Genomic DNA, 14882 nt, shown 5'->3' with positions numbered 1-14882 from the left:
AACCTATCTGGACCCAAAAAAGTCATAAGGGTAAAAATGAGTAAACTGCACTGGAAAGCCTACTCATGCAATGTAGGTAGAATGTGATGTCACCAGATGGTACCGTATGCCTCCTGTAGGTCAAAGAACACAGCGATCAGATGTTGGTGATATGCAAAAGCATTCTGCACTGCAGGTTCCAAATGAACCAGGTGATCTATGGTATACCGGAAAGCCCCAAGACACTTTGGGATCATGATATACACCCTCCTGCTTCAAGGCACCAACAAAGACAGCGGTTGACCACTCATTCAAATAGCTTACACAGCCCTTTCATCAGAGAGACTAGCCAGTAGTTAGTTAATATACCTGAGTCCTTTCCTGGTTTCAGGAGAGGAATAATAATATTTCCCGCCATTGAAAGGGAAGCTCTCCAAATGTGATTGAAAAACCAGAGGATATGTTGCATGCTGTCGGCACAGAAGTATTTCAGCATTTGGTTGTGGATTTTGTCGGGTCCAGGAGACGAACCATGATACTCTGCCAAAGTGCTGTGAAGCTCCTATTCAATAAAAGGGACATTATATTATTGAAAGCCGTGTGAATGGAAAGACAGTGGGCAGCACTCAGTAAGGTGTTTCCAGGTCAGGAAATGAGGATGGTAATTAGTACAAGCACACACTTCAGCGAAGTGTGTCACTAAACACTCGGCAAGTACACAGAGACAGTGCGAATGTTACCATTGAAAAGGATACCATGGGTGGTGGATAGTCACAAATGTGGTGGAGTTTAGCCACATTAGAACAATAGGGGGACATGTGTCCAAACCTTTGGCATTTAAAACTTTGGATAACGGATTGTGGCATTGCATAGATGAGACATATTGCTCCCAACACTCATGGGTAAGATACTTGGGCTGCAAACTGTGAGATCAATAGTTGAAAATGTTCCATGGGCCGCACTGAAGTGGGTTGCAGCTCCAGTGTGGAGTAGACCGAGGTCCAATTTTGAAACGAGATGTTCTAGTATGTGGCCTCTGTGAGATTTAGTGTCACCACCCCACAGAGGATTATGGACATTGAAGTCCCCCAATAACAAGAAGGGGACAGGGAGCTGTGCCACTAATTTGAATGGCTCATGATAAAGGAAAGGTTGATCTGGGGGTAGACAAACATTACATATTGTCATCTGAACCGACAGGTAGACAATAATGGCCACTGCCTATAGCGCAGCAGTAAGAGGCACCTGCTCACTGAAAATAAAAGTGTATGGGGACATGGACCCCATCAGACACTCTCTCGACATTAATGCAACTGGTAAGTAGAGTTTGTAGTTTTTCAGAGCAGGGAGGTGTGTTGCCTTAAACCATGTTTTCTGAAGCACTATGTCAATTACAGAGTAAGAAGCCACTAAATGATACAGTTGATGCAATTGGCAATAGTAGCTATAACACTTCCATTAAAAGAGTGTTAGAGTCAGGTCTGAGAAAGAAGCGAACTGAAAAGATGAGTGTGATTACTTCGCTACCAGGGCGTAGTCAACCTGACTGCGTGATCCGTCGCCCATATGCGTAGGATCGACCACTGTGGGGTTGGGGATCAGAACATCTGAAGCCTCAGAAAGTTATTAACCTTTCAGCTTATCCTTCCACGTGGGAATTCACTTTCCATGATGTCAAATACAAAAGAAATAAACAACATCTGCAAATACACATTTCTGGCATTATGACATCCAAATGAAGGGTCTTACACTAAACTGAAGCCCTGAGAATGAACATTGGCCTGGTAAACCATGATCTATTGTAAACCCCTCTAACAAAAAACTGTGTCCAGTTCTTCGAAAAAGGCAAAGGTCACACTTGTCTACAAGAAGGGTAGTAGAAATTATCCACAAAACTATCATAAAATATCCTTGACATCAATTTGTTGTAGAATCTCAGAGTTGTTGTAGAATCTCAGAGGAGCTCAAACATAATGAGGTATCTTGAAAAGAATGACCTCCTCAATGCCAACCAGCATGGTTTTTGAAAACATCGATCATGTGAAACACAATTCACACTTATCTCATACGACATACTGAAAGCTTTGGATCAAGGCAACCAGCTAGACTCAGTGCTTACAAATCACACATGTGGCGCATCCTTGTATATTGTTCAAGTGTGTGGGACTCTTAACAGATAGGACTAACAGGGAATATTGAATGTATACAGAGAAATGGTTCAAATGGCTCTAAGCACTATGGGACTTAACATCTGAGGTCATCAGTCCCCTAGACTAAGAACTACTTAAAACTAACTAACCTAAGGACATCACACACATTCATGCCCGAGGCAGGATTTGAAACTGCAACCATAGTAGCAGCGCGGTTCCGGACTGAAGTGCCTAGAACCGCTCGGCCACAGCAGCCGGCTACACAGAGAAGAGCAGCACGAATGGTCACAGATTTGTTTAATTAATGGGAGAGTGTCACAGAGATTCTGAAGGAACTGAAACGGCAGAATCTTGGAAACAAGACATAAACTATCCTGAGAAAGTCCATTAACAGGTTTTCAAGAATCGGCTTTAAATTATTACTGCAGGGATATACTACAACCCCCTAAGTATCGTTCACATAGGGATTGTGAGGATAAGATTAGAATAATTACTGCACGCACAGCAGTATTCAATCAATTGTTCACAGCAAGAAATCCTAATAACTGGTACAATGGGGCATACCCTCTGCCGTGCACCTCACGGTTGTTGGCAGAGTACAGATGTAGATGTAAAAAAGCGATGAAAAAAATGGGAAACAAATTTTACTTTCCAGTTCAAAGGCCTTTAAGAGGATAATTCATATGTGAATATGTGAGTAATGTTCAACTGGAAATCCCACAGCTCTGCATATATAAAGTCAGTGCTATTTTCTAGAAAAAGTTGAACTGTGACAATTCTTATGAAAATGTGAAGATGTGATCAGCGAGTTAGTAAAGTAAATTCTAAACAAACTGAAAATCAAAGCTCACTGGAATTGTTTTCTTACATCTTATTCCAAAGATACATAGTAAAGCCGTCAGCACACGGACTGTGCATCTGAACAATGAGCGTTGATCATGGCGAGTTTCTCACGTTGTAGCATGGATTAGTATGTTGGGAAATCTTTCTGAATGTGCAAAGCAGTATCTAGCATGGCAGATATTCCGAATGTCGGCTGAACATTGACCAATAAGATGGAAGAATGCCATCTCTGTCACTTGCATGCCATCTCTCCAGAGTCGCAAAACGCCATAGTGGCTTCTGGTTGAAGCCCATATGTATATATATCATTTACAGGCAGCAGCAAACTGGCGAGCTCTCGAGAACCCTCCGATAATTGTATGATTTGTTGTAATAAAATTAAAAGAACCATCATATTCGTTGTAAAAGAATTATTGTAACTCGCATATTATGAGAGTAGGCCATTTGAAATCAACAGCATGCTGATGATCCATTAAATTGAATTGTTCTTGGTACAATTTGTTATAATTAATTTTAATTAGTAATGTAGCTACAGTTAAAGCTTTCAGGTCATGGTAACAAGCTAATGTTGTGCTTAAATGTGTGAGGTCATGGTAATGTAATGAGTAGCATTATAGTTTCATTTCATAAATTAGAAGATTTGGTGGTTTGCATCCCACTGATTTCAAATATTTTTCTTATAACTTTTGATTTTTTAATAGGTTCTGATACTTCCTTATTAGTTTAACATAAGTACATACTATAATATTTGAAATAATGTAAATATAAGGGAGTTCTTTTTTAGGGGTGATTTTGTTTGATTGGCTTAATCTACAGGGCACCTTGCACTACTTGCAGAAAGATATTTTGCCCTTTTTTCTTTTAAGTTTTGTAATTCACATGTAGAGATTCTGCTACTGAGAAGGAACAGTGATCAAGTAAGAATGACCTTAGGATTTACTAAAAAGTGAGAATGGTCAAATAATTTTTATCTGATCTGGAGAACTACTCTAAATTTGTATCGCACTATTTGTAATGGAACTTACATAAGCCGATGTCCTCATTGACTGGACTTGGTAGTTTCCTTTTTGGCTTATAACATTTTCACAGATATTGAAGATTTTATTTATGTATACTGCACGCAGACCAACATGACTAGCATATGGACAAGGGAGAAAATTACATTTTAATAGAGCTAATACGGGAATTCTACGCCCATCCATTTCATTAACAGTATGAGTTATGAGCCAGATACAGCTGACAACTGCCGCTGGAGGGCCTCGCTATCACGCATACCACAATGGGGCCCACATACCATACGCACAAGTCTCATCATTTCTGAGTCCTCAGCAGTGCACTGAACCCTGCATGCTCTTGACGTTCGGCAGCAAGGCCCATGTGCTGACGGTTTTGCTTACATTACAAAGTATAATTATCTTACCAAAAAGTTACGGAAATAGCTATCGCTAGTGTCTGTCTGATGCTGTTGAAAAATAATGTCCTGTACTCTTCTGTCCTCACAAATCTTTGCTACATTCGAGTTCCACTGCTCTAGGAAAGATGATTGGATGTCCAATAGACACAGACGTTGTGGCAAATACAGAAGTTGCTGCAGATGCCTGTAACGCGATTTCAAACCATCTGGACCACCTGCACCATGAAGTAATAGTTGTCGTCTTGAGAAACGAGATTTGACTCGTTCCTCCAGCAAATCCAAAACATGATAATAAGATGTAATACCAAGGAGACAAAGAGGAGTCTGAAAACATAAATAAACAATCAAGAAATTTGAAACATACTGCATGGAGACAAAGGATGACACTAAATAATCTTTCGTATTCACTTGTGATTGCACAGGATGCTTAGAGTAAGAGCCAATAGAAAACAAATCAATTCTATTTTCATTTAAGCCTCCTTTCCCCAGATACTTGATTCTGAACTTTAAAATTATTCTCAACTATGTTGCACATTCCTGTAACCGGTGTTCTCTCATTAATTGTCAGACTGAAGGTGAAGAGCAAAAGCACTAAGTACGTAGGATTACAATTTAAAACAACACATACGTTGCCTTGTAAATATTTCTGTTTATTTTAGTTATCAGTTCACACCTCTGATCTAAACATAAAGAAACTTTTAATTTTGTTGTCTCTTAAAAATAATAAATAAAATGTAACACTGAAAAATTAGACCAAACTAATAACAGCCACATTTGTAAACCGCGAAAGCAGTCACTATTTAGCACATGATAAAACACAAACCATGAGGTAATCTTGGACATATAGCTCAGTACTTACATGTGCTGCCTGTGCAACATCAAAGAGGCTGTATATTAATGACTGATTTTCTCGATTGCAAAACAAATCAAACTCATCAATTACAAATATGACAGATTTTGATCTTTTATTCCCAGACTTCAAACTCTCCAGCAAGAAAGAGAGGTTATCTAGAAAACAAAAACAAAACAAACTATTAAACAATCTCAAATATCTTATGAAGATCACAGAACTACATCACTCAAAAACATTCATGTCATGCAGTCACATTCAGGTACAGGGGATTCCTCCTCTCGAAAAAATACAGTTTGTCTTAATATTTGTAAAAAGTGGAGGCTCTTGGACATCAACTATCATTAAAATGAATAATGATTGCTTACAAATTTGTGAAAAATTAGTCGGCAAACAATCTTTCGCCAAAATGACATTGCATTATAAAAAAGTTATAAAAAAATGAATCTCTTTCTTTGCGCATCAAAAAGACACAAAAAATATTTTCAAATGCCTTGGGAATTATAAAAATCACTCCAAAAGAATGGAACACCCTACTGCTATTGTCCAATCCCCCTCCTTCTCTCAAAAAAATTTCAATGTGAAAGCTCAAGAAACAGGGGCGTCGTGCTCGAATGCTGTAAGTGTACAAAGCCAGAGTACAAGCAGGTCAACAATGATTTTAAATACTACTATTATTTAGAAACAGATTAATCTCCTGGAAATGCTGAAGTGTCCAGCACAAAAGTCTTTGGGAGGCAGAGAAAGGCACTCATGGCTGCATGTTCACTACTGGTTTTTAAAACTGCAACACCATGAAAGTAGCAAGCAACAATATCAAATTGGCCAGAAATTTACTGTAGGCTTGGACAGAAAAAACTATTAGCATTTTAGTGCAACCACACATGATAGATAGGAGTAACATCTTCAACATAATGTATGTAAGGAAAGATTACATAGCAGGTTTCTCATTCAGATTTGCTTTGTCTTTTATCCTTATTTGTTTCCTGGGGAAAAAAGAAAGAGAAAAAAAGAAAGAAAAAGAGGAGGAGGAGGAGGAGGAGGAGGAGAAGAAGAAGAAGTTGAAGTGATCATCGCATTTGTATAATATGTAACTTATTCAGTGTTCTTATAAACTACATTTTGTATTATGCTTTCAGGAATAATTTTAGGTCTTGCACAACATGTGAACACACCATGTATAGTTGTCCATGCTAGAAAAATGATTCTTTTAAATTCACTCAGCAGCATTGGAACGTTTGCCATTGTGCTTTATTGATATCAAACTGTATACGAATCGTACCACGAATTGGAACCTCTTAAAGATGAATAGTAATTTAGTTGAAATGAACGGAATTTTCTGTATGAATACTGACTTGCCTTTCTTTTCTGGTTAAGATTTCCACTTCTGTGATGTTAATTAGAAGCTTTTCTGGTGGGGCCACAGTGGGAATATTATGTAAATCTGTTGGAAAGTTTACGCACTCATCATTATGCCAATGGATTAAATATATTTTCTTCCCTTGTTGTTGTAGTCTTTGGTCCTAATACTGGTTTGATGCAGCTCTCCATGCAACTCTGTGTAACGCTCTTCGTCTTTGAATAACTACTGCCACCTACATGTTCTGAATCTGCTTACTGTATTCATCTCTTTGTCTCGCCCTACAATTTTTACCCCCCACACTTCCCTCCAGTACTAAATTGTGATCCCTTGATGTCTCAAAATGTGTCCTATCAACCGATTCCTTCTTCTAGTCAGGTTGTGCCACATATTTCTTTTCTCCCTAATTCTATTCAGTACCTCCTCATTAGTTACATGATGTACCCATCTATTCTTCAGCATTCTTCTGTAGCACCACATTTCAGAAGCTCCCATTCTCTTCCTCTCTAAACTGTTTATCATCTATGTTTCACTTCCGTATATGGCTATAGTTCATATAAATACTTTCAGAAAGGCAACTGCTATCCTAGAATAAGTACTTGACTCCCTGCAACATTCTGTGTCATCCTGCACCACTGGTTGGAGACTAGCACCAGGCCGACTAGGGGATTACTGTCCCATGTGTAAGGCTGCCATTAACACCACAAAACAAACAGCTGAAACTGGAGTGGTACATGACTGGGAAGCATGGACAACTGACGAATGGTGTTGCACTGTATTCAGTGATAAATCACAGTCCTGTACTACCCCAGATGACCACCATCAGCGGCCTGCAAGAGGTCCAATTCTTTCAATGTTTTGGAGAGGCACAGCTGCACTAATTCTGACGTCCAAGTGTGGGAAGTCATAGAATATGACTTAAGGCCACAGCTGGTAGTCACTAAAGGAACTTTGAGAGCACAACGGTATGTCACAGACAGCTGACTGCATGCATTACTTCTCATGTGACGGTATTGTGGTGCCATTTTTAAATAGGACAATGTTCATCCACACATGGAATACATCTCCATGTACTGCCTGTGTGGCACTCAGATACTTCAGTGTCCAGCAAAACCCTCAAATGTGTGTCCACCAGAACATGTGTGTTGCCAGCTTGGACATCAACTCCCTCCCACTACCAGTCTCTATCGCATGAAGTACCAGTTACAACAGTTGCGAAACAGCTTGCCCCAGAAGAGGATACATCAGATTTATGAAATCCTTCCCAACCAAATCAGTGCAGGCATCCAGGGGAGAGGGGGTGCAATATCATACTGGTAAATGGGGTCACACTGCCAAGTTATATTTCAAGTTTGTAACGACTACAGTAAGATCACGGACTTTCTCAAACTGTAAAGTTAAATTTTGTTTCCTCCTCCACTTCTGGGTGCTTCAGTATTATTATTATTAGTCCGGCACCATATCCCAGATATGATGTGTTCACTATGCTGTCAGAGTATCGCACATAAATTTCTTATTACCTATTAGATTACTCCAGCATTACCCCTATTTGATTTCATATTGATAACCTGGTATTCATCAGACTCTAAGTCATGTACTTCCTACTGCCACACTTCACTTCACTAATTCCCACTATATCTACACTGAAGAGACAAATAAACTGGTACACCTGCCTAGTATCGTGTAGGGCCCCTGAGAGCTTGCAGAAGTGCCACAAAATAGCTTGGCATGGACTCTACTAATGTCTGAAGTAGTGCTGGAGGAAGCTTACACCAAAAATCCTGTAGGGCTGTCCATAAATCTGTAAGAGTATGAGGGGATGGAGATCTCTTCTGAACAGCAAGTTGCAAGGCATCGATAATATTCAAAACAAGACTCATCCAACCAGGAAACATATTTCCAGTCATCATCAGTCCAGTGTCGGTGTTGATGGGCCCAGGCGAGGTGTAAAGCTTTGTGTCAAGCAGTCATCTAGGGTACACAAGTGGGCCTTTGGCTCCGAAAGCCCATACTGATGATGTTTCATTGAAAGGTTTGCACACTGGCACTTGATGGCCCAGCATTGAAATCAGCAGCAATTTACAGACAGGTTGCACTTCTGTCACACTGAATGAGTCCCTTCAGTCCCATTCTTGCAGGATCTTTTTCTGGCTGCAGTGATATTGGAGATCTGATGTTTTAGTGGATTCCTGATTTTCGTGGTACACTCTTGAAAGGGTCGTCGAGAAAATTGCCACTTCATCGCTATCTCGGAGATGCTCTGTCCCATCGCTCATGCGCTGATGATAACATCATGTTCAAATTCACTTATCTTGATAGCCCGCCATTGTAGCAGCAGTAACCGATCTAACAATTGGGCAGACACTTGTTGTCTTATATAGGCACTGCCGATTGCACCGCAGTATTCTGCCTGTCTACATCTCTGTGTATTTGAATATGCATGTCTATAAGACATACAGTTGAGCTGCATTGCCTTAGCAGATATATGTCTGTAGTTTCCTCTCGCTTTCGGCCGTCTGCCAACATGGCAAGGCTATGTTGACTAGTGTTACTAGTGCAGATCAGTAATCACCTTATCATCTGGGCTGCTGTCCCTGCTACTGCTGAAAAGACAGCTGCCTCTCCATGAATATCCCTCCAATGTGGTTGCACCTGTGGTACAGTTATCTGTATTACTGAAGAATGCACGCCATTTCTGTAAGGTCCCTGTTTGACTGGGAGTGATTTACCTGCACACGTAAATGATTCAGTAGATACCATATGCAACAATCTGGCACTATTTGAAAATGATACTGATGTGTATGAAAAAGCCTTGTGGCTGAAAGAATTTAAGATGATTCAGAATGACTTGGACAAAATTTCTATATTGCACAATTAATTGCCGTTTGCTTCAAATGTCCATAAATTTAAGTTACTGATGATTATAATGAGAAACATCCCTACTGTATTTAAACACTAAACTCAGCATGTTGATGAAATATCTAACAAGGAAACATTACCATCTCAAGTGGGAAAAAGCACACTTTCAAGATATCAACCCCAGAAATTGAACCATGCGAAAATATGGGCCACAATTCTGATAATACACACTATGAGGTATCCAAAGTATGGCTTTTAAATTTTACATGAACCAATAGTTTGTCACTTGCTCCAGCCCAACACAGCAGCCAAATATGGTGCAAAGTATTGTACACTAGAGTGAGTAAGAGGTTTATGAAATAATGCTGTGACATGTTTTGTTCATTATATTAAACTGTGGTTTTTATCCTGTAGCTTATGCCAGAGATCTCTTTTCTTTGAATATACAGGGTGTTTATAAATGAATATTGGGAGTTTCAAAACTTTATGATATTTATTACATTAAACTTACAGTTATAAATGATATGTCAAATGAAAGAGCAACTCAAACACTTGTTTGGCACCAGTGGGCATGTGCAGCATGCAATGTTTCCACAGCAATCCGCTAGAATTGGTTGAACTTCACTGTACCCAAGCACTGGATAGGCCACAAGGGGTCCAATGACAGGGCTTGCTTTGCATGGCCTCCACGTTCACCCAACCTAGCCCCATGTGATTTTTTTTCTTTGAGATTTCATCAAGGATCATGTGTACTTGCCTCCATTACCAGTAGACCTCTCTGAATTAAGAAACCAGATTGAAGCAGCTGTTGCTACAATCACTGAAGACACATTTATCAATGTTTGGGAAGAACTCAGCTATAGAATTGATATGTGCCATGTTCAAATGGTGCTCACATTGAACATTTATAAAGTTCATAGTAAAACTGTTCAAGTTGCTCTTTTATTTGATATATCATTTATAACTAAGTTTAATATAATAAATATTATAAAGTGTTAAAACCCCAATATTCATTTATAAACATCCTGTATTTATGTTGTAATTCATAAATGCAGTGTAAATGAATGAAACTAAGAGTGCGACATTAAAGAAACAGTGGAGCCCTATTTAATTATTAACTCCACTGTTGTCATTATTTTCTTTGGATTTTAGAGCCGGCAATGTTAATTTAAGGTACAAATGCAGGAGATGTGCTGCTTCTTCACTGTGACTGCTATCATTACATTTTAAATAAAAAATAATTTATTTAATTTAATAATAATTCTTCAGTTACTTAGGTTTACTAATTTGGCTTGTGAGGCATATCTATATCTGCAGAATATCAATACAAGAATATTGTTAACACTGTCTGGACATTATGTAGAAAGCTCACATTACTTGTCCTTATTTCACATAGAAAAATGTATGTTCTTGAGCATGACTTCATAATATGTGCAGCACATATGTCCACCTCCCTGTCCTCTCCCTATTCTCACGAATAGGAACGCATGGTTGTTATTTCACTGTACAGTACTTCGAGCTTAGGTATGAAGCGGCTGCCATGGCTGATACCTTTCACCTGCACTTTTTGTTCGTTAAAATATCAGGTCAAGTTGGAGATCTTTCTTCGTAAGTGTAACACTGCAAATCAAAACTGTATGGTATGAGCACGTAAAAGATTGTTGAGGAAGGCAAATGCCTGCATTTGGTTTATTGAGAGAATTGAGGCCAGGTATAATGCACATTCTCAAGGACTGCCAAGTGTTTGGGATCCCATGAAACTGATTTAAAGGAAGGCTATTAGGCAAACTCAAATGATGGAAACTCCAGGTTGGAATATCAACAACATTAGGAAAAATTGCAGACACACACACACACACACACACACACACACACACACACACCTCTCTCTCTCTCTCTCTCTCTCTCTCTCTCTCTCTCTCTCTCTCTCTCTCTCTCTCTGTGTGTGTGTGTGTGTGTGTGTGTGTGTGTGTGTGTGTGTGTGTGTGTTATCTGCTGAAGGAAACTTCGGCCGAATACTATAATGCGTAACAGTCTTCTCACTGTGCCTATTTGCACTTCAATGGTTTATGTTTACGGCGAGTAACAATCTATCCTTTTCCTAATACTGTTGATTTAAAGGAAACCTTTAAGGCAAGTGTTCTGCTACATGTGCTACTTACAAGTGTGATAAATATCAGTGTACCATGCAAAGGCTCAGCAAATATAAATGATTTTTTTTTCTTGAAAAACTATTGACAAAGTCTAGATACCCAGCAATTTAGACAGTCTCCAGAATGCTTTTACTACCTCTAGTTTTAATTTTGCATAAGGACTCTGTAATGACAAGACAATACAAGAAATAACAGGGCTCTCACACTGACATACAATTATTTTTCCTTGCACCACCTGAGGGGAAAATGGAAAGCTGCCAACAGTGCTCCACGTACTTCCTGTCATGCACTATAAAACCCCTATTACACACTGCGCGTAAACCATACACCTATGAACCTGCACCCCAAATGTGCATATTTGGAACTACATGCTGGCTGACATACACCTATTACACCATCCACACAGGATATACCTGATGCACAAGCGCAGTAGGCAGTAATAACGTGCGAAACCCATATAGAACCGTCTGCTCCCTTGTAAAGTTGTTTGTTCTATGGTGCAAAACACAAGGGGGACCGTGTGACACATTGGAATATCATTCATTCAAATTATTTATGTGAGCTCAAGGTTTCTATTTAATAGATTTTTACCATTATTTATGAAGTAATTGTTGTTATATTATGTAGGTTACTACTGTTCTGAATTACAGACTCTACAGTTAGTTTTGAATTATGACACTTGGTTAAACAGGTACATGTATACCAAAATTTACATTTTGCACATGGAGGACCCACTTGTTTTTGGAGATATTGCCCTGGCAGTGACAGTAAATCTTTGGATTACAGCTGAACGACAACGAAAACAAAAAGCCGGATGTTGTTGAGTTCGACCCTGGCTGAAAAGAAGGAACAAAGACAGAAGATTACATTGCTTATGAAAGAAGTGAGGCTCAAAGATCTGCAAGAATTTTGGAACTTCGTGAGGATGGACATAGCCTGTTTTGAGAAGCTGCTGTCTATGATAGACAATGGAATTAATAAGTGTGACACAGTCATGAGAGAGACTGTCTCACCTTCTTGAAAGTAAGAATTAAATCATATGTTTATATGTTTTGTGACCATACCAGCCTGGATCACTGATAAAATACCAGTATATGTCCTGTTAAGTTGCAGACTGGTCGTAACATTACATTTCCCGGAAACTGGGGAATCTTTTCGAGTCTGGTTTTTAGCCACAGAATAGCAATGCCCACCATTTCAAAAGTTGTTGTGGGTGTATGTACTGCAGTTTGCAACACTTTAAAGGACCAATACTTAAAAGTGCACTTGTCTTATTTTTCTAAGTTTGGAAAATTGAATGCAATGTGCTACTCAGAGTTTCACAGTCCTTGTCTGTCGCACTGGGTGAAACTGCACAGACCTTCTCACCATCACTGGCTGTTTCACTTTTCTGACATGCTGAAATAAAGCAAGAGATGCAATCAAATCAAACATGAACTTTCGTAAGCTAAGGCATTACAACGCAAATCGAAAATGAAATGTGTTGTTATATGCATATTGCTTAGAAAGAAACAATTGCCGGCATATCGTATTATGATACAGCAGGTGTGTACGGACATCTTTCCTTGTTGTATGCCTGTATTTAGACACTTAACTTATCTTTGCACCATTTCATTTCTGTAATACGAAGTAATCAAAAGAAATAATGTTTTCACAAACAGTTAGTATAAAAGAAAGTCTACTGGGGAAAAAAATTGCATTTATGAAAACCTACTTACTGAAAAAAAAAAACCCGGAAAATCCTCAGAACAAAAATCTGAAATTAGCTACTAGCCACCGAACAATAAGCAATTAATAAGCAGAAACTACTGCAGTACCCCCTTCTCTGCATGCGCGGGTCATCGTTGCCTAGTGCGCATGCGCAGACTGACAGCATATTAGATATGCTCTATATTCTGGCGTGCACATAATGTGTCTGCTAGTTTTCATAGTTTCACCCGTTCTACCACTAGACGTCTGTAGCGCTAGACTAATACCATTCGCTGAAGTCTCTGTCGTGTAATACCTGTTTAAAGGACTGAGGAGTAGGCAGGTAAATGTATCCAATCACAGCAAACCTCACTGTAACCTGACAGAACTCTGTCTTCTCATCCTACGTTCCTGCTGTCTATTTCCCTAATCTTCTTCTTCTTCTTTTTTTATTTTTTGGAAACTTAATACCAGCATTTCTTTCCTCTGCGGATCCTGGAAGTATATTTGTAAATGTTTACATACCCACAGTACAAGAATTTAAAGTTGTGTATCTGTTCCCTGCCAACGCTCAATCAGTTCACACAAACTTAAGAAGCCAAAGATTAGATGGAAAATTGTGACTTCTATTCTGGCATAACAGCTGAAAGAGCAATACAGAAAATTTGAATGAAATGTTAAATTATATATGAATTACGAGACTGAATTAATCTTCAGACCTTACCTTAACAAGGTCTAATATTAAATATTGCCAACAGACACATATGTAAGTAAAATTACTCAGATTGAGTGAGGAACACTAGAAACAGTTTTGTATAAGTGTCCGAGAGCTTACGATGCACCTGTCGCATGTTCCTCATGGTCAAGTACTACAGTAGTTTATTTTCAGTAATGTTTGGGTTTTTGTGATATATTTCTGGAAGAACTGAGAAGGACTGTGGTATAAATAATTAATGGAAAATCTCATATAAAGATGTGAAACAAATACTAACAAAGAGATAGAGGGGCTGGCCAGTACTTACCTCAGCTCAGTACAGCCCATAGATACACAAAAAACAACCGAAAATTTACGTTCCTAGCTTTCGGAATAAATGTTCCTTCATCAGGGAGGAGAGAGTGGAAAGAAAGAGAAGAAGGGAAAGTGGATTTAGTTGCTCACAACCCAGGTTTTGAAGCAACAGGGAAAGGAAAACAGGGAGGGTAGCAAGGATGGAGGCATGGCTGTTGTCAGAGGGAAGCCAAAGATATTCTATTGTAAGTACTGTGTCAGCTTCAAACCAAAGAGGATGCATACAGAAGTAAAGAGGTATACAGTATAAAGATGTAGTATGAAAAGATGCATGAATGGCTAAAGAGGAAAGGGAAAGAGGAGAAGACTGAAGAGTAAGTGGGAGCGAGGTTGTTTAACATAGGTTCAGTCCAGGGGGATGGCGGGATGAAAGGATGTGTTGGAGTGCAAGTTCCCATCTGCGCAGTTCAGAGGGACTGGTGTTGGGTGCCATTTGGCTTCTGAAGCAAACCCCATTATCTTTCTCAACCTCTGTCCTCACTACGGGTGGGTCCCTCTCTTCCTAGGATCTGAGTG

At 39.2% G+C, this 14882-nt stretch overlaps 1 protein-coding gene across 2 annotated transcripts in view; it reads right to left on the bottom strand.

Annotated features, from left to right (window-relative positions):
• LOC126334726 (origin recognition complex subunit 4) overlaps window positions 1-14882 on the bottom strand; it is a 75781-nt gene that overhangs the window by 54818 nt on the left and 6081 nt on the right. Inside the window, exons 4-5 of one of the 2 annotated variants that reach the window (XM_049997262.1) lie at window positions 5246-5394; window positions 4393-4710 (exon numbers count right to left, since the gene is read on the bottom strand). In XM_049997262.1, the coding sequence (XP_049853219.1) occupies window positions 4393-4710; window positions 5246-5394 (467 nt within the window). The remainder of the gene's footprint in view (window positions 1-4392; window positions 4711-5245; window positions 5395-14882) is intronic. The other variant, XM_049997263.1, reaches the window with a different exon arrangement.

The sequence above is a fragment of the Schistocerca gregaria genome, chromosome 2 (genome assembly GCF_023897955.1).
Source record: "Schistocerca gregaria isolate iqSchGreg1 chromosome 2, iqSchGreg1.2, whole genome shotgun sequence".
NCBI classification, from domain to species: Eukaryota; Metazoa; Arthropoda; class Insecta; order Orthoptera; family Acrididae; genus Schistocerca; species Schistocerca gregaria.
The sequence above is the reverse complement of the archived record's forward strand: the minus strand, read 5'-3'. Positions and strand labels throughout refer to the sequence as shown.